This window comes from Lontra canadensis, unplaced genomic scaffold (genome assembly GCF_010015895.1).
Source record: "Lontra canadensis isolate GAN:19392208 unplaced genomic scaffold, GSC_riverotter_1.0 scaffold99, whole genome shotgun sequence".
NCBI lineage: Eukaryota > Metazoa > Chordata > Mammalia > Carnivora > Mustelidae > Lontra > Lontra canadensis.
The window spans coordinates 2,175,105-2,199,083 of NW_022631093.1; the positions used below are offsets into that span (position 1 = coordinate 2,175,105).

Genomic DNA, 23,979 nt, shown 5'->3' on the forward strand with positions numbered 1-23,979 from the left:
CAGTAATGGATTGAATGAATAAAAGTTCAAGTCAAGATTTTGAGCCAGTGTGCCCATCTTGTGTTATTTATAAGACAAAGCAATTATTGAGGTGCCTCTATGACTTAGTCAGTTAGGTGTCTGCCTTTGACTCAGGTCCTGATCTCAGGGTCCTGAAATGGAGTCCCAATGTCAGACTCCCTGCTCAGCAGGGAATCTGCTCTTCCTTCTTCTGACCCTTTCCACTGTTTGTGTTTTTGCTCTCTAAGTAAATAAAAGTCTTTTTTAAAAAATTATTTAAAAGTAAACAAACTTCTTAAACTAGTCACAGGGTAGTTATTATAATCTTTACTATTTTCTTTTTGTGTGGTATGTGTGTGTGTGTGTGTGTTTCTGAGTTTTGGCTTGAGGGCAGAAATTTTGACAGATTGAGAACTGTTTGCTGATCTCTCACTTTCTAAATTCAGCAGGAGAATTAAAGTACTGAAAACCTCCCCTAACAGACAAATTTTAAACTATATTTTTATGTCTTTTCTCCTTTCAAAAAGAATGAATCATTAGGATATCTGTTGTTCATTTTCCCTCAGTTACTCAAATTCAAATAATGGCCTATTTATAAATAAAATCAAGTCAGAAAGTATGTGATGATGCCTTGGGGTTTCCCACAATGTAGATCATAAAGCTGGTCACAAAGACCAGTATGCCATAATCTTTAAGGAGCTGATGGTCTAAGGAGACAAGCTCTCAGAATTGAATATTTAGAAAGCAGGGCTTAATAAAGTTCTTAATTGGCTCAGACAGGTATATTAGTTAAGAGGAGAGAAGCCAGTGGACTACGGAATAAGATTTTGAGAACATAATAGGAGGAGACTGTGAAATGTAGGGAAGTTGGTTTTGCTCAGTTAACACTTCATGGTAAAATGCCTGTGTGATGATATGAAGTGAGGAGAATGATATAGACCTTGTAACTTCAAGTTGGGCTACTGTTAACATAATGACAGGTCAGGAGGATCATGTGCTTTTGAACCACAGCTGACCTCAGGTAACAAACAGTGGAGAGGGAAAGTGCAGATAAGAGGACTACTGTATTACTGTAATGTTTGCCAAACTGAGAGATTTTCTGTAAATTAACTGACTATACTGATCGAAAGTGTCAAGATCATGAAAGACAAAGACTGAAGAACTGTTGAAGGCTGTAGGAACCTAAGGAGAAATAGCATCTAGTTGCCATGTGGGATCCTGGGCTTGGCCCTAAAACAGAAAAACATTAATGGAAAGATTGCTGAAATTCTTCATATCATCACACAGGCATTTTATCGTATAATCATCTTAGGGAGTGAGGGTGCAGTACAATAAGATTTTTTAAATTTTTATTTATTTGAGAGAGAGCACACACTTGAATGGGGGGAGGGGCAGAGGGAGAGAATCTCAAACAGACTTCGACTGGTGCAGACCCTGACTCGGGGTTCGATCCCATGACCCATGAGATCATGACCTGAGCCGAAATCACCAGTCAGACACTGCACCAACTAAGCCACTCACGTGCCCCTGTACAGTAAGATATTTTGAGAGAGACCATATTCACTTAACTTTTTTTTACAATATATTTTTTATTTTATTACAGTCTATTGTTATAATTGTTTAATTATTAGTATTATTAATTTCCATACCTTATTTATAAATTCTATCACAGATATGACTATAGGGAGAAAAGGTGTATATATAAGGTTTGGTACTATCCATGATTTCAGGCATCTACTGGGCGTCTTGGAGTATATACCCTGGGGATCTGCGTGGCTTCAAGGAGACTGTTGTAATTGTTGTGAGCAGGATCTGCCATTGGATACTGAAATCAGTGGGCAAAAGTTTGAGGAGAAGCAAGATTTTGACATAGTCCCAATATATTTCTCGTAAGATCGTTATTAATTACAAAGACAAAAATAATAAATTTATAATGGGTAAAACTGGCTGGCACCATGTTAACCAAGTATAAATAAGATTAACATCTCCAGTAATAAAGTATAATGTTGTCATGTGTCCACTGATATGATGCCCTGAGGATACAATCACTTCTTAAGATATTTTTGCCAAAAATGCATAACCTCCATTTTATTATAGGAAAACATTAGGTAATTTTTAATTGTGTGTTCTCTGTTTAGGCAAAGCATAATTGATTTGAAGGAGAAGGAAATACCAGAATTAAGAAACAAACTGCAGAATGTCAATAGAGACATACAGCGCTTAAAGAATGACATAGAGGAACAGGATACACTCTTGGGCACAATAATGCCTGAAGAAGAAAGTGCTAAAGTCTGCCTGACAGATGTTACAATTATGGAGAGGTTCCAGGTAAATTTATTGTAGTTGAAGGCCAAATAAAACCTGTTTCTTGGGGGTTTGAATGTGAAATGTGAGAGTGGTAAAAACAAATAGGTAGTATTCAGGTATAGGTTGAGTTTAGAGTTCCCTGTCCTGAACTGCAGATACTCTGATGGGAGTACTGCTTAGTTTACATTCCGGGGTTTGGATTCTTTATTCATAAACATGAGAATTAAGAAATGTCCTGTTTGTTTTCATATTTAGTTGGTTTCCTTTTGTTTATATATTTAAATTATTAAAATTCATTTTATCCTATTAAACCTTATTAAAATTTAATCTGAAATCAGTTACAAATAAAGATTTTAAAATACAAGTTTTTGGGTTTGTTTTTTTTAAGATATTATTTATTTATTTGACAGAGAGCACAAGTAGGCAGAGAGGCAGGCAGAGAGAGGGGGAAACAGGCTCCCTGCTGAGCAGAGAGCCTGATGCGGGGCTCGATCCCAGGACCCTGAGGTCATGACCTGCACTGAAGGCTGAGGCTTAACCCACTGAGCCACCCAGGTGCCCCTAAAATACAGTTTTTAAAGATACTGAATAATGAAAATGTAATAAGTTTGTTAAAGGAAATAACTTTGTTTTATTCTTAAGATGGAACTTAAAGATGTTGAAAGAAAAATTGCACAACAGGCAGCTAAGCTGCAAGGACTAGACTTGGATAGAACTGTTCAACAAGTAAACCAGGAAAAACAAGAAAAGCAACACAAATTAGATACAGGTAATACAGTCTGTTTCTTCATATACCCATAAAGACCTCAACATCCCGGCATATGCTTTTTATCACAAATTTTGTATGTTATGTGGACAAGGAACTGTCTTTCTCGCAGTTCACGCTATATTCACTCTCTTTTCTCAAAGCCTCACTTGTTTCCTTGCTTTGCACAACAGATTTAGAATGATGTGAGGTTTTGAATGATGGATATCTGATGAGTTCTACTCTTTTCTTAGTCTTACTTACCCTGTGGTCCTCACCCATGGGTGGCCAGAAGGGGGTTCCATAGCACTTTTCTTGCAGTGGGTAAGACCCATGGAAGCTGAGCCTTTGTGAATTCCATAGAACTCTAAAAATGGAAGCTAGCTGTTTGTAGTATTTTCTGTATCCTTACTTTAGTCGCTGTGTATGTTTTTGTGTAGTTTCCAGTAAGATGGAATTGAATCGTAAGCTTATACAGGACCAGCAGGAACAGATCCAACACCTTAAAAGTACAACAAATGAACTTAAATCAGAGAAACTTCATATATCTACTAATTTACAACGTCGTCAGCAACTAGAGGAGCAGACTGTGGAATTATCCACTGAAGTTCAGTCCTTATTCAGAGAGATAAAGGTAAGAAAATTCATACAAAACTATTTTTTTCTTTTCTTTTCTTTTCTTTTTTTTTTTTAATTAAATGGGCTGTATGCCGAACATGGGCTTGAACTCACAACCCTGAGATCAGTTGTCTCATGGTCTACTGACTGAGCCAGCCAGGTGTGCCCCACGTATCTTTTTTTTAAGTTAGTTCAAATATGTGAAATGCTCTTTATTGGTGTAGTGACTAAAACTATGGTTACTGGGAGGATTAAATAAAAAATAGTATAATTCTTTTTGTGGCTCCTTTGTTGACAAAACTTGTACTAATAGGTAAAGGTGTCAGGGAAGATTTTGGCTATAATAAGGAAGAATTGGCTGCTTGGTTAATTAGTGAACTTCCTGTTACTGGGGCTGGTCATGTGGCTGGTTAACTACACATACGGAGTCCTGCATGTATGGGATATTTGTCTTACCTACTAATCCTGTATCCATGGCAGATACTGCCTCTCAGTCCTAGCGCTTTTTCTGTTGATTCCAGGTGTAATCTCAGAATCCTTCCCACTATAGTGAGCAGGCTTTGAGTTACTGCATGGAATGGAAACCATTCAGCATCCCTTATCTAGATTAATCACATCTAAGACCAAATCAAATTTTTGAACAGTTCTAGAAATAAAAATCTTACCCAACTTTTCATAATTATAAACATTCAGTGAGTACTAAATATATTACTGAGTCTCTCATTAATTACTATAAATGTTTCAGAAGTATTTTTAAATTACAAATTATCAGAGTCTTAGAGTATGATATGAAATAGTAACATCTTACATTTGTTTAATTTTTTTACTCTTTATAAAGCCCTTTGAAATTAAACAGTTCAGCGTCTCAGTAACCCTGTTGAGGTATATGGCTTAGTCCCCTTTTTATAAAGAAGAGATTGAGACTTCCAGATGCTTCATGTCTTAGCCAAGGTCATGCAGCTAGTAGGAGGCAGGGTTTATTTTCAGGTGGCTTTTCAATGTCTGTTACATTTGACTTCCTACCACACTGTACCTCTTCTTAATATGATAAAATACAAAAAATACACCTACACTAAAGTAATGCTAAGGGATTATTTCTTCTTTTATGGGCTCATTAGATATTCATTATCTTAGCTTGAGTATCATTGTTTTCTACAGTGGTAAGTATGCTGTAGAGCTGTTACAAGGCTGAACAATGTAGACTCCTGATTAGTAAAATAGTTGGTCACTCTAAAGTTCCTTTCCTTCCCAAATAGGAGTGGACATACCAACATCAATGTACCAATATGTTTTTATACCATAAAATATCTACTTAGTCCTTCGCAAACTAAGTTTAAGGACATAAGTGTCCTGTATAGTCATATTTCTATCTGTAAAAGAGAGGCCTGAACTGAATCTCTCCTTTGGTCACACAGAACTGACATGTGCCCCTACAAACTATTAAAAACTTACACCTGAAGCCACCTGCTCATATGTTTGGGAGCACATGCCTGGATTAGGAATCAGATTAGTGGTGAAGTAGTATAGCATAGTCATTACAAAAAAGACTCTGGAATTGGACAGGATATGGATACTGGATCCTTCATTTACTTGCTTTTGTGACCCCAAACAAATCATTCTGTGCCTGTTTACGGATCTGAAATATGGGATGAAAATAATGGTAGGGCTCTTCATAGGATTGTTGGAAAAAGCAGATGAGTTTATCTTTCAAGCCTGACACATAGAAAGTGCTTTTGTTATGACTGTAAAGTCTGACACCTGAAATAAGATAATGGAATATAAGACACTATATTTTGTATTTTTAGGATGCTAAAGAGCAATTAAGCCCTTTGGAAACAACAATGGAGAAATTCCAGCAGGAAAAAGAAGAATTAATCAACAAAAAAAATAAAAGTAACAAAATAGCCCAGGATAAAGTAAGATTTCATTTATATTTTTATTATCAAATACATATATTAAACTTAATGTTCAGAGAACATATTGGACAGTAGCATTTCATATGAAATTAAAAACATGGTAAGGTAAATAATATTTTCAGATTTGTGACATAATCGACATTAAAAATTCTTGTTAGGCTAAAGATTAATTGCAACAATGTGGATGGAACTAGAGGGTATTATGCTGAGCAGAATAACTCAATCAGAGAAAGACAGTTATCATATGATCTCACTGATATATGGAATTTGAGAAACATGGCAGAGGATCATAGGGGAAGAGAGGAAAAGATGAAACCAGAAGAAACAGAGAGACAAACCATAAGAGACTCTTAACCTCAGGAAACAAACTGAGGGTTGCTGGAATGGAGGGGCTGGGAGGGATGGGGTGGCTGGGTGGTGGACACTGGGGAGGTATGTGCTGTGGTGAGCACTGTGAATTGTGTGAGACTGATGAATCACCTGTACCCCTGAAACAAATAATATATCATGTTAATTTAAAAATTAATTTAAAAAGAATAAAGCTTCTAATTATTTTGCTTCTTAATCTAAAATAGAAGTTGAGAAGAGAGACTATTTAATCCAGTCCCATAGATGATAAAGGGAATTGTCTCAGATTATAAAATTTGATGGTGATAGAAAGTGGAACCCAAAGCTCCAGCTCCCAAGCCACTGTTCCACTGTGCTTGCCTGTGAAGTTTTTGTTACCTGAATATGTATTTTTCCTTGGCAATAAATCTTCTTATATGCCCTGGTCCCAACCAGTGTATAAACATAAGAATTAAATAAATACTAAAATATTTTTCCACAGATGAATGATATCAAAGAAAAGATTAAAAATATTCATGGTTATATGAAAGACATTGAGAATTATATTCAAGATGGGAAAGATGACTATAAGAAGGTAATTTAAAACTTAAAATTATTATTTGTTTATACTTTCATTTCTTGTGCTTAAAGAATTTTCTTTTTTGTAGCAAAAAGAAAATGAACTTAATAAAGTAATAGCTCAACTAAATGAATATGAGAAACACAAAGAAAATATAAACAAAGACATGGGAATCATGAGACAAGATATTGATACACAGAAGGTAGGTCTTTTTTGCTAGTTGCTTATGATATCACTTAGATCAATAACATTCTTCTATTTATGTTTTAATTTCTACTTTTGTTTTCAATAGATCCATTAAGTAGAAATGCATACAGTAGAGAAAAGCAATTCTAATAACATAATCTTTTCTTCCTTTTTTCCTTTTTTTTTTTTAAATAAAAGACCCATTTAGTAAAAGTTTAAACATAGAAGTTTTTATTTATTTACTTAGTTTAGAGAGAGTGTGAGCAGGCTGGAGGAGGAACTGGGGTGAGTGGGGAGAATCTTAAGCAGGCTCCATGTCCACCATGGAGCCCAGTGCAGGGTTTGAGCTCATGCGCATGAGATCATGACCTGAGCCAAAACCAAGAGTCAGACGCTTAACTGACTGAGCCACCCAAGTGCCCCAAAGCTAATTTTAAATAAAAATATTTAAACATAAAAAGTTTAAATTAAAATTCTCCCTTCCTTTCTGCCTTGTCTCAGCTCACTCCTAGGTGTCATTACATTAACAGTTTTTTGTTTGTTTTCAAAGAAGTTTCTTGGGGCACCTGGGAGGTTCAGTCATTAAGTGTCTGGCTTTGGCTCAGGTCTTGATCTTAGGGTCCTGCTTAGTGGAAGACCTGCTTCTCCCTCTCCCACTCCCCCTGCTTGTGTTCCCTCTCTTGCTGTTTCTGTCAAATAAAATCTTAAATTTCTTACTCTTATCAGCAGGTAGAGAGATCAGTAATATATCTTGTGTATATGTATATTTAGTTAAATGTGTGAGATCATACCATTCATATTCTGCACCTTGCTTTTTTCACTTAATGCAGTTTGATCTTATATATCAAGTCAACTCACAGATCTACCACATTTTTTTTTTAAAGATTTTATTTACTTATTTGACAGAGACAGATCACAAGTAGGCAGAGAGATTGAGAGGGAAGCAGGCTCCCCGCCGAGCAGAGAGCCCAATGCGGAACTCGATCCCAGGACCCTGAGATCACAACCCGAGCCGAAGGCAGAGGCTCAATCCACTGAGCCACCCAGGCGACCCTCTTTTTTTTTTTTTTTTAAATAATTTTGTATACTTAGATTAAGAGTTCATGACTTTTTAAAGATTATTTATTTGCCAGAGAAATAGCACAAGTAGGGGGAGCACCAGAGGGGGAGGGAGAAGCAGCTTTTCACTGAGTAGGGAACCCAATGCAGGGCTCAATCCCAGGACCCTGGGATCATGACCTGAGCCAAAGGCAGGTGCTTAACTGAGTGAGCCACCCAAGCACCCCACTATATTGTTTTTAATGATCATGAAATACTCTGCTTTGTGGGTGTGCCAAAAATTGATCACTTTTTCTTACTGCAGATGGTGGCAATGAATATCCTACATATATATCTCTATTTTTTCCCACTTTCTTTTCTTACTTAACGTGAGATAAAATCACACAGAACAAGGATGGTGGTAAAATAATCCCAGAAGTTGTAAGTAAAATATCTATATATTTCTAGTCATTTTTTCAGTTGATTCCTATATCATTTTCCCTATTAAGGAAATTAATTTCTGCCAGTATAAATCACTGAGAAATTATTTTCAGCATTCCTTTTGTAAGCATGATAGTTAATGTCTTTACACCATTTCTGTATTCCTGCTGTATTAACAAAATTTGCTATATGAATGCTTTAATCACTTAGTTATAAATGCTGGTTTAAAATCTGAAGATTAGCCGTATCAGCTGTCTGCAGGGCCCCTGACCATAGTGCCAGGTTTCAAATACATAAATACAAGTCAAAAGTAAATTTCTGCCATCTAGATGTGCCTGGCTGGGTCAGTTGGTGAAGCATGCGGGTCTTGAGCTCAGGGTGGTAAGTTCAAGTCCCATGATGGGTGTAGATCACTTAAAAAAAATTTTTAATTTTTAAAAATTTTTTATTTTTTTAAGATTTATTTATGTGAGAGAGAGAGAGAGAGAGAGAACACATGAATGGGAAGGGCAGAGGGAGAGAGGATCTCAAGCAGACTCCACAGAAAGCACAGAGCCCACTACCGGACTCAATCTCACCACCCTGAGGTCATGTTTGACCTGAGCCGAAATCATGAGTCGGACACTTAACCTACTGTGCTACCCAGGCACCCAAGTTTTTATTTATTTTTAAGTAATCTCTACACCCAACATGGAGCTCAAACTCATAATCCCTAGATCAGTTCCACCAACTGAGCCAGCCAGGTGCCCCTCAAAAATAAAATCTTAAAAAAAAACCTCTGCCATCTAATAAATGGTAAGTAACTATAAATTTATGATGGCATGTGTAATGAGATAGTTATTCCTCACTTATATATTGGTTGTCAGTTTAAAAATCACAGTCTACGGGGTGCCTGGATTGCTCAGTGGGTTAAAGCCTCTGCCTTCAGCTCAGGTCATGATCCCAGGGTCCTGGGACCAAGCCCCACATTGGGCTCTCTGCTCAGCAGGGAGCCTGCTTCCCCCTCTCTCTCTGCCTGCCTCTCTGCCTACTTGAGATCTCTCTCTCTCTCTGTCAAATAAATAAACAAAAGAAACTTAAAATTGTTTTAAAAAATTAAATAAAAATCACAGTCTACAAATGAGTAGTATCTCTCCATGTATAAACGTATACAGAGATTATTAAGATTTACCCACCTGTGACCCTTTTTAAGTTGGTGGTCTAAACTTCATGGATCTGATTGTATTAGTTGACGTGTAATCTGTTTTGTTCTAGAAATGATTTAATAAGTTATATACGTAGAGCAATTCCAAGTAACATTTTAATTTAGTGGAAAAATGAGACAATGTAGAAATGAGGACAAGAAAGTAAAACAAGGAGAGAAGTATATAAAGTGTAGCCCATGAAATGTAATATGCTTGCTAAAGATTCTAGTAGTCACATGAGGATAGGAATAGGATAGGATGGGAATAGGATAGGAATAGAATAGGATAGGAAGTCACAAGTCACAATTTGTTAAGATTTACATTGTTTCAGAGCTGAAAGGAATCCAGTTCCCATATTAAAAAAAAAAAAAAATTTTTTTTTCCTCTGGAAAAATGTTTCCTGGAAACATTCATGGAAAGGAGGACACTGTGTAGATTAATAACACCAGGTCTTTAACAAACCTCTTGAGGCTTTTTTTCTTTTTCTTTTTTTTTTTTTTTTGTCTTCCTTCCTTTTTTATTTTTCCCCCACAGTGTGTTTCAGCATCTTTTCTAATCTTCCATTAATGAGGTTCTTTAGCATACTGTGTGATTGAAGCCTAAAATAAATGTTGGGAGTGTTCTAGGGAGCAAAGGTTAGCTAGAGACACCCATCAGAATCACCTGGGTTTACCACTCCTAGGTGTACAACCAAGAAAAATTTTAACATGTTCACATAAAAACTTGTACAAGACTATTCATAGCAGCATTGTTAACATTAGTTAAAATATGGAAACAACCCAGATGGTCATCAACCGATGAATGGATCGGTGGGGTATGTCCATATGTATTAGGTTCTCTAGAGCAACAGAACCCAACAGGATATATATGTGTACACAAATTTTTATAAAGTTTATTATAAGGAATTGGCTCACATGATTGTGGAGGCTGAGCATTCCCCAGATCTGTAGTTGGCAAAGTGGAGACTCAGGGGACCTGATGGTATATTTCTAGACTGAATGTCAAGGTCTGAGATCCAAGGTTTCAGTTCAAGTCCAAAGGCAGGAAAAGACCACTCTTTCAGTTCATACATTCAGGCAGGAGCAGGTACCTCTTACTTGGTGTTTTTGTTCTATTCAGGTTGTTGTTAATTGATATGAGGCTCACCCACGTTAGGGAGGACAGCCCGTTTTAGTCTCCCAACTCAGATGTTAATTTTATTCAGAAATACCCTCCAAGATACACTCAGAATAATGTTCAACCAAATGTCTGAGCATACTGTAGCCCATCCAAGTTGACATGTAACGTTAACCATTCGCATCACAGGAGGGAATATTATACAGCCATGAAAAGGAGTGAAATGGTGATATATGCTACAGCGTGAATAAACCTTGAAAACATTATGCTGTGTGATGAAAGAATCCAATCACAAATGACCACATATTATGTGATTCTTTTTATATGAAATGTGAACATCCAAAGGGACAAAAAGCAAATTAGTGTTACCAGGGGTTAGGGGAAAGAGAGAGAAAGGAAATACATTGACTGGTAATGTGTACTTGGTTTCTTTTGGGGGTAATAAATGTTCTGGAATTAGTGGTCATTGTTGCACAACATGTGCGTATACTAACCTCTGATTTACACACTTTAAAATGGTGAACTTTATGATGTATCAATTACATCTCAATTTTTTTTTAAAGATTTTATTTGACAGATATCACAAGTAGGCAGAGAGGCAGGCAGAGAGAAGGAAACAGGCTCCCTGCTGAGCAGAGAGCCAGATGTGGGGCTCGATCCCAGGACCCTGAGATCACGACCTGAGCCAAAGGCAGAGGCTTTAACCCACTGAGCCACCCAGGCACCCCACATCTCAATTTAAAAAAAAAAAAATCACCTGGGTTATTAAAAACATACATGTCTAGGGGCACTTGAGTGGCTCAGTGGGTTAAAGCCTCTGCCTTCGGCTCAGGTCATGATCCCAGGGTCCTGGAATCGAGCCCCACATCGGGCTCTGTGCTCAGCAGGAGCCTGCTTTCTCCTCTCTCTCTCTGCCTGCCTCTCTGCCTACATGTGATCTCTGTCTGTCAAATAAATAAATAAAATCTTTAAAAAAAAAAAATACATGTCTATGTCTCCATTATAGGTCAATCTCTGGGGCACGGGCAGAAGCAACTATGCCTTGTTAAAGTTCCCCAGGGGTTCTGATGTATCGGTCACTGACCTAAAGCACTGCAGAACTTTCAGGCCATTCTCTGTAATTAATGGCATTTTTCCCAGCCAGACTTGGTAGAACTTGAACTGCAGTCAATTCAGTGTGCTGCTCCATTACAGTTACCTAGGATGCAGCTTATTTTTAGGCATGCTTTAGGTACCCCACTTCGTACCTTCACTGTCATCAGGGCTAAATAACTGGGGTTTATATTTTGAGCCTAAGAGTACTTTATTTACATGCTTATGCTCTATGAAATTCAGTCCACAGAATAAGAAACTTGGAAGTCGAATAATCTGCCTCCCTCATTTTTTAGATGAAAGGAACTGGCGGTGACCTGCCTTGCCTGAGGTCACAAAAGTAGTAACAGAAGTAGAACTTGACCCAGCATTGCCACATTGCTAGTATTACATACAGAGAAACAATTCTGTTGTATTTTAACTGCATCTGGCTTTCTTTCTTCTTTCTCTGATACTTTATATTTTGTAGACTGACTTGGAATTCTCACTGTTTAAAGTACAAGGATAGATTTGACCCAAAAAGCATTTCACTATCAATTACTGAGCCTAGGCACTGTGTTGATTATTTTACATACATGTTCATTCATTTAATCTTCACATCAGCATCATATGACGAGTGGTATTATTACCACCAGGTTACACATGTTAAGTAAACTGAGGCTCAGAATTTAAGCTCATTTGCTTAAAGTCATCAAATCATCAGCTGTAATGCTGAGTTTTGAGCCAAGTGTACCTAACTTAAAAACTTGTGCTGTTTAACTTCTGTGCTATATACTGTCTTTCAAAATGATCATTGAGAGCAACTAGAAGCTGACCTAAAAGAAAAAAGAAAGAAACTCCTAGTTTTCTGTTCCTAATAAGAAGTCCAAGTGTAGTCTCCTAGGGACGAATTTTTGAGAGTCACAGCAACTGCAGTGGTACGTGAGGTTGCCTGGCGACAAGAGGATATTTACAACCATATCATTTTAGTTACTTAACTGCCTATAATAATGCCCTTAATAGATGTGTATGGATTTGTATTACTATTTGCAGGAAAACTGAAGGTGACCTTAATGACAGTTTAAAAAAAAAAAGCCCACCTCAGAATAGTGATTCATAGATTATAAGGTTAAGCATGTTACAGAAGTCCTTGGCTTCCCTTCTGGCCCACCTCCCAAATCCTTACTCCTTAGTAATTCCTGTGCAATTACTGTTGGCAACAAGATTCTACCAAATATTTGCCCCTCCCTCCCACTTCCCACAACACTGGCTTTATTTCAATTGGAAGGGTTAATGCAGGAGGGTCCTAGTCTCCCCTTTGAGAAGTCTGGACTCTGATCTTGGGATGAGTTTTCTATATTCAGACTTTTATGAGCCAAATCTAGTCCTGCAGGCAGTTTTTTTCCCTGCATTCCAAATAGTCAACTTATAAACTGTTTCCTGTTTGGCTCTTGACAACATAGCTCATCATCACCAGGAAGGTTACTGAAATAATTCTGTTGGTGTTGCTGCTGCTGCATGATGGGTCTCTTTTTAAGGAAAGAACTACTCAGAACTAGGCAACTTCTTATATTTTCAACTGGGAAAGTGCCATCAGGTATGCAGATAGGTACGATCTTTGTGAAACTTCTGACTGCCTTGTGACTGTCACTTGTCAACCTGAAGGTAAAGATGTTATCTAACATGCCCAACAGTATCTCAGCCTTAGCATATGTTAAGAGATAAACACAACTAGGAAAAAAAAGTGAGGTGAGACTTTGATAGTATATTGCCCTTTTGTAATCTTTTACATCAGTAAGCTTTATTGTGGGGTTCTCATGCAAAATGATCCCAATGGGGTATAGGTATAAAATATTAAAACATGACGGGGCACCTGGGTGGCTCAGTGGGTTAAGCTTCTGCGTTCGGCTCAGGTCATGATCTCAGAGTCCTGGGATTGAGTCCAGCTTCGCACTCTCCGCTCAGTGGGGAGCCTGCTTCCCACCCCCCTTTCTCTGCCTGCCTGTCTGCCTACTTGTGATCTGTCAAGTAAATAAATAAAATCTTAAAAAAATATATTAAAACATGTAGTTACATTCTTTTATTTCATCATTTAAATATCTGTTTTGTGTATTTGTGGGCTGTCCATATTATTCTAAGTCTCAAGATCCCCTCACTCCGGCTTCTCCCTCTTTTGTTTGAGTTTAACCTGATTCTAAGTGAAGGCACAATTAGTACTGTCTGTCAGCAATTGTGTATCATGAATCACATGTTGGTAACCTGATTATTTTTGTTAACCAATTTGATATTATTTAGATACAAGAGAGATGGCTACAGGATAACCTTACTTTAAGAAAAAGAAATGAGGAACTAAAAGAAGTTGAAGAAGAAAGAAAACAGCATTTGAAGGAAATGGGTCAAATGCAGGTTTTACAAATGAAGAAGTATGTTTTTAAAAGGAGTCTTTAAATAAAAGTCTTTTTATTGAAATGTGAAGAATACTCAATACATATTTTTTAAAAGAGAATTTTATCATATATGTCCCTTGAGACTTACAGGAAGGTGGACAGAGTTTTTATACAACCATATGTCATGGCTTTACAAATTGAATTACTGAAGAAGTGATACAGAATTTGTAGTCCTACTGTACTATTTGGCAGGTTTAAATATGCAGAGTCCCAGATTTCTGCTAGCTTACTTACAAGATTAATAGTATCAAGTGTAAAGAGCACATATGGCCTGTGGACCATGCCTGGGTCACAGCTTATACAGTGTCTAATACTGCCAGTGGACTTATTGCCAAAGTGATTTGTCATTGGAGACCCATTCTAGATGGTTCCAGTTGTAATTGCATGCCAGCCAGAGCTGCTTGTTTTTTGGTTTTTGGTTTTTGGTGTTTTTTTTTTTTTTAATGATTAGTCTGTTACTTCTTTCATCTTGTATTGATACTTCTTTAGTTGCTACCTTTCTGCTACAGCAGAAATGATGTTGTTCATGCCTTGTGTGCCTTAGAGTTTCCTTAGGAATTATCTAAGGAACTGGTTGATGCTAAGGCACTAGAGCCAAACAGATTTCTTAACTACCTTAACTAAATACAGGCCATGTATTCATCCCTCCCCTACGATTTTCGTTTGTTTTCTTGACTTTAATTCTGAATCAAAGAATGCGTAAGTTTTTCTAAATGGTATTTTAATGAAATTTTAATTTACTTGATAAAACCTAACAACTGGTTTAATCTTATGTTATTGTAAGTACTCTTTGTTTAGCTGTTTAAAATCTCTTTCATACATTAAAGAAATCAGATTTTATAACTGATTTTATAACAGACTTTATAACTGAAGATATAATCTTCATCTTCATTCTCACTTCTAAAGCATTAGAACATTTTGAAATTCAGAAAAAAATCCACAGGAAGTTATGACAAAAGCTAGACAAATATCCTAGCTCCTAAGCCTCAGCTCTTTAACATTGAAATGTTAGAGCTCTCAGTGGGAAGAGTGAAGCTTTTAGAAGATAGTTACAGTTGAAACAACTTATTCTTTGCTACTGAAGACTAAAACCAGATATTTTTAAAATTTCTTCTATGTTTGGCATATAACTGATTTTTTTTTATATTCATTCAGACTACTAAGTACAACTGCTCTTTTTCAAATCTGTCTTCAACTAGAATGTAACAGAAGTGTCAACAAAACAGATAATATGGCCAGTTCTATAAGGATGTCCATAAACTGGGGAGCAGTACTTAGTAAGAAGGTCCTTAATAAGTAATTGTTAAAGGAATAAGATTTTTAATGCACACAAATCTGTATTATCTTGCTAGTTACCAGAAAAGTTTGGGTATTTTACTTTTTTTTAGGCTTGCACTTGTGCAAGTGAAATTTTGTTCTCACAGAGTACAAACCTTTATTGAGTATTACCACAGAAACTAATAGTTTGAGATGAAATTGTATTTCGTCTTTGATGTAGTGTGAACAGGATGATGACATCTATTACTCAGTAACGTCTCAGCGTTGGTAATTGTGCATTCTCCGTTCACAATCAGAATTTTGTGAATTTGTAATTTAATCACCTACAGTACTTTTTTTAGGTTAGTGTCTAAAAGTGAGGACCTTGCTCAGTGTTCATGTGTTATGAGAGTTCTTTGTGCAGGACACAGAACTCAGCTGTTCAGAAACATGGACGCTTCAGAGATTTAAGAAATTTTTCTTTAGTACAAAAGTCTTAAATAAAAAGCAAGGAGAGACTTACACATCTAGAGAGATTGTGCTTTTCCACATCAGGCTGCTAAAAGCTAAAAATGGTCCTTAATTGTCATGTTTACCTTTTATAGTGAACAGCAGAAGTTGGAAGAAAAAATAGACAATATAAAAAGAAATCACAGTTTGGCAGTAGGGCGACAAAACGGTTATGAGGAAGAAATTATTCATTTTAAGAGAGAACTTCGAGAACCTCAATTTCGGGATGCAGAGGAAAAGTACAGGGAAATGCTGATTGTTATGAGAACAACAGAGCTCGTGAACAAGGATCTGGACATTTATTATAAGACCCTTGATCAGTAAGTACTGGACTGGGGATTTGGTTCCCACTGCAATCAGTATCAACTAGCATATTTTAGTAATATTTTCCTCTTTTTTTTGACTCTTTAAATATAGTTAATACATATTAAAGAATGGGAAAACACACATGTATGCTTCTTAAGTTATGAAGTTAAGTTTTACAGCATCTTAATCTTAAGGAGTACTCTTGATACCACCCTGCATAGCCATTCCAAGAACTCTTCCATTGTCACTAACTAGGATCCACTTAGATGCTCTTCCTCCTTATCTCCGCTTTCTGTCATCCCCTAGTCCCTATAATCACTGACACAGATTTTTGCTTTCTATGCTTTGGGGGAAAAAAATCATATGTAGGGTTTTGTTTTGTTTTTTGAGCTCTTAAAAACAGTATTCTGTGTACTCTCCTAGGAATTGCCTTTCTTGTTTTGTTTTTATATACTCATGTTGCTTAGAGCTTTAGTTCATTAATTTTCACTGATGTACAGAATTCTGTTATGGGAATATACCATACTGCATGGTATATGGTCTTTACTAATATAATCTTTACTGCTAGGAATATTCTTGTGAGTCTTCTGGAGCAAAGGTATAAGAGATTCTCTAGGTTGTATGTATAAGTAAAACCTTTTGCACTCAATTTTACAAAGTAATATTAAATTGTTTTCCAAGGTAGTCTTACTAATCTGCACTGCTAGCAGAATGTAAAGATTTTTTCTCATGTATCCTCTGACACTGATTTTGTCAGTTTCTCTCTCTCTCTTTTTTTTTTTTTTTAATTAACATGTAATGTATTATTTGCCCCGGGGTTACGGGTCTGTGAATCATCAGTCTTACACAATTCACAGCATTTACCATAGTACATACCCTCCCCAATGTCCATAACCCAGCCACCCTATCCCTACCCCCTTACCCCCCAGCAACCCTCAGTTTGTTTCCTGAGATTAAGAGTTTCTTATGGTTTGTCTCCCTCCCAATCCCATCTTTTCATTTTTTTCCCCTCCCTACCCCACTACCCCCAACCCTGCCTTTCAGATTCCTCATATTCTTAATTTTTGTGAATCTGGTGGGTGTACAGTGGTAAACCATTGTTGTCTTCATCGGTAGTCCCCTGATTTCTAATGATGCTATAAACATCTTTTCATATTTAATCTTGTTTTTCTTCCTTGAAGCATTGGTGTCTTTCATCCATTCTTAATGTCTTATTGGTGGTGATACTGATCTGCCTGTGTTCTTTATCTCTTCTGCATCCTAATTCTTTTTTAGTTACATGTATTATAAGTATCTTCTCAAGCATTTTATGTTTATCTTTTCCACTTTGTTAGTCTTTTATTGAGCAGATGTGATTTTAAGGTAGTTGAATTTACAAATCTTGTCTAATTAGCTTTCGTGTCTTAAGAAATCCTTTTCTACTGCCGTTTTCTTTTTTTTTTTTTTTTTTTTTTAAGATTTTATTTACTTGACAGAGAGAGACACAGTGAGAGGGAACACAAGCAGGGGGAGTAGGAGAGGGAGATGCAGGCTTCCCGGGAGCAGGGAGTCCTATGCAGGGCTCAATCCCAGGACCCGGCGATCATGACCTGAGCTGAAGGCAGATGCTTAACCGACTGAGCCACCCAGGCGCCCCTCTACTGCTGTTCTTTCTTCTAAAAGTTTTAGCTTTGCTTTTTACATTTAAGTACATACAAGTATTTAATCGTAAATCCTAAATTGAATTCTACATACATTGTGAGGTGGGAATCCAGTTTCATTTTTCCCTGGATAACCAGCCATCCTGGCTGTCGTTCTTGAGTAGCTAATCCTTTTCTTAATGATCTGCAGTGTTATTTCTGTTATATATCAGAATTCCCTTTGTGTACAAGTTGGTTCTAGATTTTCTGTTCTATGTCACTAGTCACTTTGTCTAACTCTGCCATTTCTGAGACTGTTCTTAATTATTAAAATCTTATGATATATTAAAGCAGAATTTTGTTTTTTATTCAGTCTGATCATCTTTGATTTTTAAAACTGCCCTTTTAGGGCACCTGGGTGGCTCAGTGGGTTAAAGCCTCTGCCTTCAGCTCAGGTCATGATCCCAGGGTCCTGGGATCGAGCCCCACATCAGGCTCTCCACTCGATGGGGAGCCTGCTTCCCCCTCTCTCTGTCTCTGCCTGCCTCTCTGCCTACTTGTGATCTCTGTATGTCAAATAAATAAACAAAATCTTAAAAAAAAAAACTGCCCTTTTAATTCATTTTAATTGATAATAGAGTTGTATTTAGTTCTGTTTCCTTTTTCTCAACTTACCTGTCTTCTCTGGGGTTGATTTATTGTTTATTCCTCTTCCCCTTCTTTGGGTTATAAATGATGTAGTCTCCTTTGGTTATTTGGTTATTTACCTTTTTTTGCTGTTTTTGTTAAGAGAGAGAGTAAGGGAAGAGTGGGGAGAGGGAGGGGGAGGGAATCTCAAGCAGGCTTGCCAGGCATAGAGCCAGACATGGGGCTCAGTCTCACAACCCTGAGACATGACCTGAGCTAAAATCAAGAGGTGGCCACTTAACCAACTGAGCCATTCAGATTACTACCCCCCTCACTCCCCCCCCACCCCCGCTTTAAATTTTTAATTAGTGTATTTGACTTAAAATCAAATGTGTTGATTCTTAAAGAGGTCCTGGAGCAACGTTATCAGCATGACCTTGTAACTTGTTTGAAATGCAAATTCTTAGCCTCCACTTCAGACCGTTGGATCAGAAATGTTGAGGGACAAGGCCCAGCAGGCAGTGTTCTAACAAAACTTCTTGGTGGGAGCACCTGGGTGGCTCAGTGGTTTAAGGCCTCTGCCTTCAGCTCAGGTCATGGTCTCAGGGTCCTGGGATGGAGCCCCGCATCGGGCTCTCTGCTTGGCGGGGAGCCTGCTTCCTCCTCTCTCTCTCTCTGCTTGCCTCTCCACCTACTTGTGATCTCTGTCAAATAAATAAATAAATAATCTTTTAAAATTAAGGAAAAAAAACTTCTTGGTGATTCTGATGAACATCAAAGTTTTAAAATCATGGTTCTACTGTGAATTGTTTGATCTTCTTCCTGAATACAAATGATCTTGTCTGCTGTGTTTCTGTTTAGCATTTTAGTTTCTCAGTGTTTGTATACCATCTCAAATTAGTAATAATTACTACACTGGTTTCATCCTTGGTGCTATTTGGATAAACCCTCCTGTTTACCAGTTTTTTAAAAAATCGTACTCTTTGTTTCCTTAGGTTTTGTTTCCCTTCCCCGCTCCCAAGTTACAGCCCTTACTAATTTTTTTAGTGTAGAATTATTAGTAGTGAAGTCTCTTTCAGTCATAGAAAAGTCTTTGCTCTCAATCTTGTAGTTTAGGCATAAGAGTTCTAGATCAAGAGGGTTTTTTTTTCCTTTTAGCACTTTGAAAATAGTCCATTTTCTCCTGACTCCTGTTGCTGCTGAAAAATCATTCTAATTATTATTTAGAGTAATATGCCTTTGTTTTCTGGTTCGCCTAAGATTTTTCTTTATCTTCATCATCCTGCATTTTTTGTGGGTGCGTCTAGAGAGAGGTCTGTTTTCAGTTCTTTTGTTCAGGTACTGTTCATTGATCTGAGGGTTGATAGCTTTCATCACTATTAGGAAATTCTCTTATATTATCTTTTCAGATATTATCCTTTCCTTAATTCTCTTTATTCTCCTCCCTTCATTTCTCATCAGACATAAATAAGCCTTTTCATTCCTTCCTCCATAGGCATGCACATACTGGTAATAAACTAGTTGGCTTCCTCATAAATATTTTCCAGGTCTTTAGCTGCTGTTCATCCTGCCTATTAACAGTTGCCTTTTTTTTGTTTTTTAACTTCTCATTTCTGTAAGTTCTATTTTTTCTTTTTTCATAAATTGTTTTTTCCTATTTTGTCCTTAGGATTTCAATTTCTTTTATGTCTGTATTCAAATATTCATATTTTATGCTCTTACGTTACCATTTTTTTATTTCACAGGAGTCTATTTCTTGCTCTTGTTTGTGCTAATTCTAATCCCTATGGAATTATTTTTTTGTTTTATGCAACGCGTAATTGTAACTTTATCTTTCCTGGTGCTTTTTTTGTTTTTCTGTGAGACTCTTGTAACCTTTTTGTGTGAATGTCCTTCCACATAACAGTTTTGATACTGATCTGCTAGGAGCTCCAGGGATACACTGCCCTGGGTCCAGTTTTTATGTTAATTTTTCAGTTCATTCTGAAGTATACCAGTAATAAAACACTGAACCTTAAACCCATCCATGTAAGTCATTTGCCCAGGAGTTGGAATATTCAACTTACTACTTTTCCATTTTTTCATTGAAGGTTGATGATACAGCTCTTAAAGAGTCTCAGCCTTTGTGTTGGGAGTCAGTTCTAACTCTGTGCCTCACTTGGGTCCTGTGCCTCATGTTCTGTCCTGGTTGATAGTACCCAATTTTAAGTTTATGAAAATAATAACCAAATTCAGCTGCAGTATCAGATCACACACTGACTGTGCTGGTTTTCAGTCTTTTATTTCCATCACATAGGGATTTTCCTTTATTTCTTACGAATGCAACTGTGAATGTAAAATACTTTTTGTTAAAAATCTTTATCATGTTCCTAGGCGTTTGTGGCAGGAGATTTACCAGTTACCTGAGGTTTTGTTTGTTTGTTTTTGTTTTCTGAAAAGGAAAATGTCCTCCTCATAGACAGGTTCTCTTTTAAGTTGTTTTCTGGTCAGGAAGTACGTACTCAACCGACCAGCCTTAAGCAGTGGCATTCAGATCACAGGGCTCAGGAAGGCAGGAGGACCCTGCTTTCACTATGAGGATTATTTTAGTTAATGATGAAAATAAAGGTGGCCCCAGAATCACCTAGTCATAACCTTGGAATATACAAGTTTGGGAAAGCTCATATTTTAAGACAAGTTGGATTCATTTACTCTGAAAACTGAATGAGCCCATTATGTTAGTCATTTTTTTAAATTAATACTGCTAAGATTTTGGATTAAGTTAGAGTTCCAGAATGACTGTTAGGGGGGTTACTCCATAGATACATCTTCTATCCTGTTTCTTAGTGAGTGAATAAGTTAACATTACACAGCTTCCTGACTCATGGAAATCTATGCATGCACCAAGTAAGAAACTCTTATTTTTTAACCTTTGTGAATGTTGAAACCCACAAAGTTTCTAGACCCAACGGTTTAAAGTGTTGAAATTTAATTCGAAACAACATTAGCAAGACATTATTTAAAAATCCTTACCCAGTAGACTATACGTACAGATATTGTCTTTCTTTCCTCCCCTTTTTGCCTTTCATAATTCTTTTTAGTCCTTCCAGCTATCTCATGGATGCCTTTAGGAGGCTTTATTCTTTTAGTTCTTTAGCAGTAGATGTTGTGTACCCAATAAACTTAGCAAACTTTTTTAAGCACTAAGGAATAGGAGACCCACTTCTAGTAAGGCAAGTTTATTTTAAGAGACAAGAATCAAAAGGGATTCTGTCATTAAAAACTTACTGTATAGAGAAGAATAACTTACATTGGTTGTTCCGAAAAATGAATTCTTACAAAGTGGGAAATGTTTTTGTAAAAGTTGGTAAGTTCTACTTTTTGAAGCCTCAAAAATCCATAATGTGCGGTTAAAAGTATTTTCTCTGGAGAGTATTTGAATTCAAATATCACTGTTGACAGCTAGCAAATTGTTTAAATGCCCTGGGATTCAGTTCCTTTTCTATAAAATGGAAATCTTTTTTTTGTTTAATATTTTATTTATTTGTTTGACAGAGACTCAGCAAGAGAGGGAACAGAAGCAGGGAGGGTGGAAGAGGGAGAAGCAGGCTTCCTGCTGAGCAGGGAGCCCAATGTGGGGCTCAGTCCCAGAACCCTGGGATAATGACCTGAGCCAAAGGCAGACACCTAACAACTGAGCCACCCAGGTGCCCTGGAAAGCTTTCTTTCTCTTTTTCTTTTTTTTTAAGTCAATTATAGTCACCATTGAGCCAAAGTTGTAAGGGAAACTCAGAGGCCATTTAGTACAGCTTTCTTTGTCATGTTCCATTCTTTAATATAAATTCTTAAACTCTCTATTCCTTACTAGTACTAAGGAACTTTACTAATAAGAAAATGTAGGTTTCTGTTTCTATTTAAACATTCTTTGAGGGACGCCTAGGTGGCTCAGTTGGTTAAGCGGCTGCCTTCGGCTCAGGTCATGATCCCAGGGTCCTGGGATCAAGTCCCGCATTGGGCTCCTTGTTCATCGGGGAGCCTGCTTCTCCCTCTGCCTTTGCCTGCCACTCTGCTTGTGTTCACTCTCTCTGACAAATAAGTAAATTTAAAAAAATAAATAAAAAATAAACATTCTTTGAGACTGTTTTAAAGGGTGGGAGCTGTACAGAGAGGACGTTAATATTGATTGAATACTTACTGTTTGTTACCCATAATCTAATTGAATTCTTGCATCTACCTTGTAAAGGTCAAGTATTTATCAAAAAGGTTAAGAAGGCTGTCTAGGATTATCCAGGGAAAATTAACTTTGGTGATGGGAGTAATTGAGGGGCTACTTTAAGCTCTTTTCTAAGTCAGGATCTTCTCTGAGAATGTGTCATTTATACTGAGACCTGATTGTTGAGCGGGAGCAACATACAGAAAGCAGAGATGCAAGCCTTCCAGGTGGATAGACCAGCGATGCATAGGCCCCAAGACCCAATTCGAACAGAAGGGGTTCAAGGACTAAGAAGGGTAGCATAGCTAGAATATAGCAAGCAAGGGAATGAGGTCAGAAACAGGTGGTTCCAGAGTATGTGGGTGCCCTTGTGGCCTTGGTAAACAATTCGATACTATTCTGTGTTTGATAGAAAGTCCCAAGGGTTTGAAGCAAGGAAGTGATATAATCTGATTCATAGTTTGAAGAAACTGCACTGGTTCCTGTTTGGAGAATGGATTGTAGAGGGGCAAAGGTAGAAACAAGGAGATAGGAAGCTGTTTTCAAAATCCAAGAAACGGTGATTGACTGGACTAGGGAGGTAGCAGTGGAAATGGAGAGAAGTGGATGGACTCAGGATTTGTTTTGCATATGGAGTTGACTGGCCTTCTTTCTGAATTGAATATAGGTGAGGAGGAAAGAACAAAATCAGAGATTGTTCCTACATACTTTTACTTGAGCAACAGGATATTGGGGGAGCAAATCGCCATTCCCTGAAATGGCAGGATTTGGGAGGGGAAAATCTAGAGTTTTGTTTTAGACAGTTTAAATGTAAGGCACCTGTAGGCATTTCAAGCAGTTAGGTGTGTAATCTAGAATTGAGAAGATAAATTTGGGGATCATCAGCATATATATAGTATTTAAAGCCACAGAGGGAGGTTACGTGACACAACTGTAGATAGCTGATGAAGTAGGAAAAACATGTAAAAGTTATGGTATCTTGAAAACCGAGTGAAACAAGTTATTTTAAGAATCTAGTGTTAGGGCGCCTGGGTGGCTCAGTGGGTTAAGCCGCTGCCTTCGGCTCGGGTCATGATCTCAGGGTCCTGGGATCGAGTCCCGCATCGGGCTCTCTGCTCAGCAGGGGGCCTGCTTCCCTCTCTCTCTCTCTTTCTGCCTGCCTCTCTGTCTACTTGTGATCTCTGTCAAATAAATAAATAAAATCTTAAAAAAAAAAAAAAAAAAAAAAAGAATCTAGTGTTATTGAGAGGTCAGATGAGATGAGGACTCTGAAGTGACCCTTGAATTTGCCAGATGGAGGCATTAATGATTTTAATGAGCAATCTCAATGGCATGGTTTAAACGGAAGCTTTGGAGTTGGATGAGGAGAGAATGGGGCTAAGAAGTGGAGACAGTGAGTAGAGATAATTCTTAAGTTCTATGAAGGGGAGCTGAAAAGTGGGGTGATAGGCAGAGGGGACTGTGGGGCCAAGGTAGGTAGGTTGGTCTTTTA

General features: G+C 37.4%; 1 protein-coding gene across 7 annotated transcripts in view; it reads left to right on the top strand.

The window, feature by feature from the left end:
- RAD50 (RAD50 double strand break repair protein) overlaps positions 1-23,979 on the top strand; it is a 227,678-nt gene that overhangs the window by 186,755 nt on the left and 16,944 nt on the right. For all 7 annotated transcript variants that reach the window (XR_004380297.1, XM_032837574.1, XM_032837577.1 and 4 more), the window contains 8 exons: positions 2,139-2,328; positions 2,950-3,076; positions 3,493-3,686; positions 5,476-5,586; positions 6,416-6,508; positions 6,582-6,695; positions 13,825-13,952; positions 15,839-16,063. Coding sequence is in view for 6 of the 7 variants with exons in the window: in XM_032837574.1 (XP_032693465.1) it covers positions 2,139-2,328; positions 2,950-3,076; positions 3,493-3,686; positions 5,476-5,586; positions 6,416-6,508; positions 6,582-6,695; positions 13,825-13,952; positions 15,839-16,063 (1,182 nt within the window). In the remaining variant the exon portion in view is untranslated. The remainder of the gene's footprint in view (positions 1-2,138; positions 2,329-2,949; positions 3,077-3,492; positions 3,687-5,475; positions 5,587-6,415; positions 6,509-6,581; positions 6,696-13,824; positions 13,953-15,838; positions 16,064-23,979) is intronic.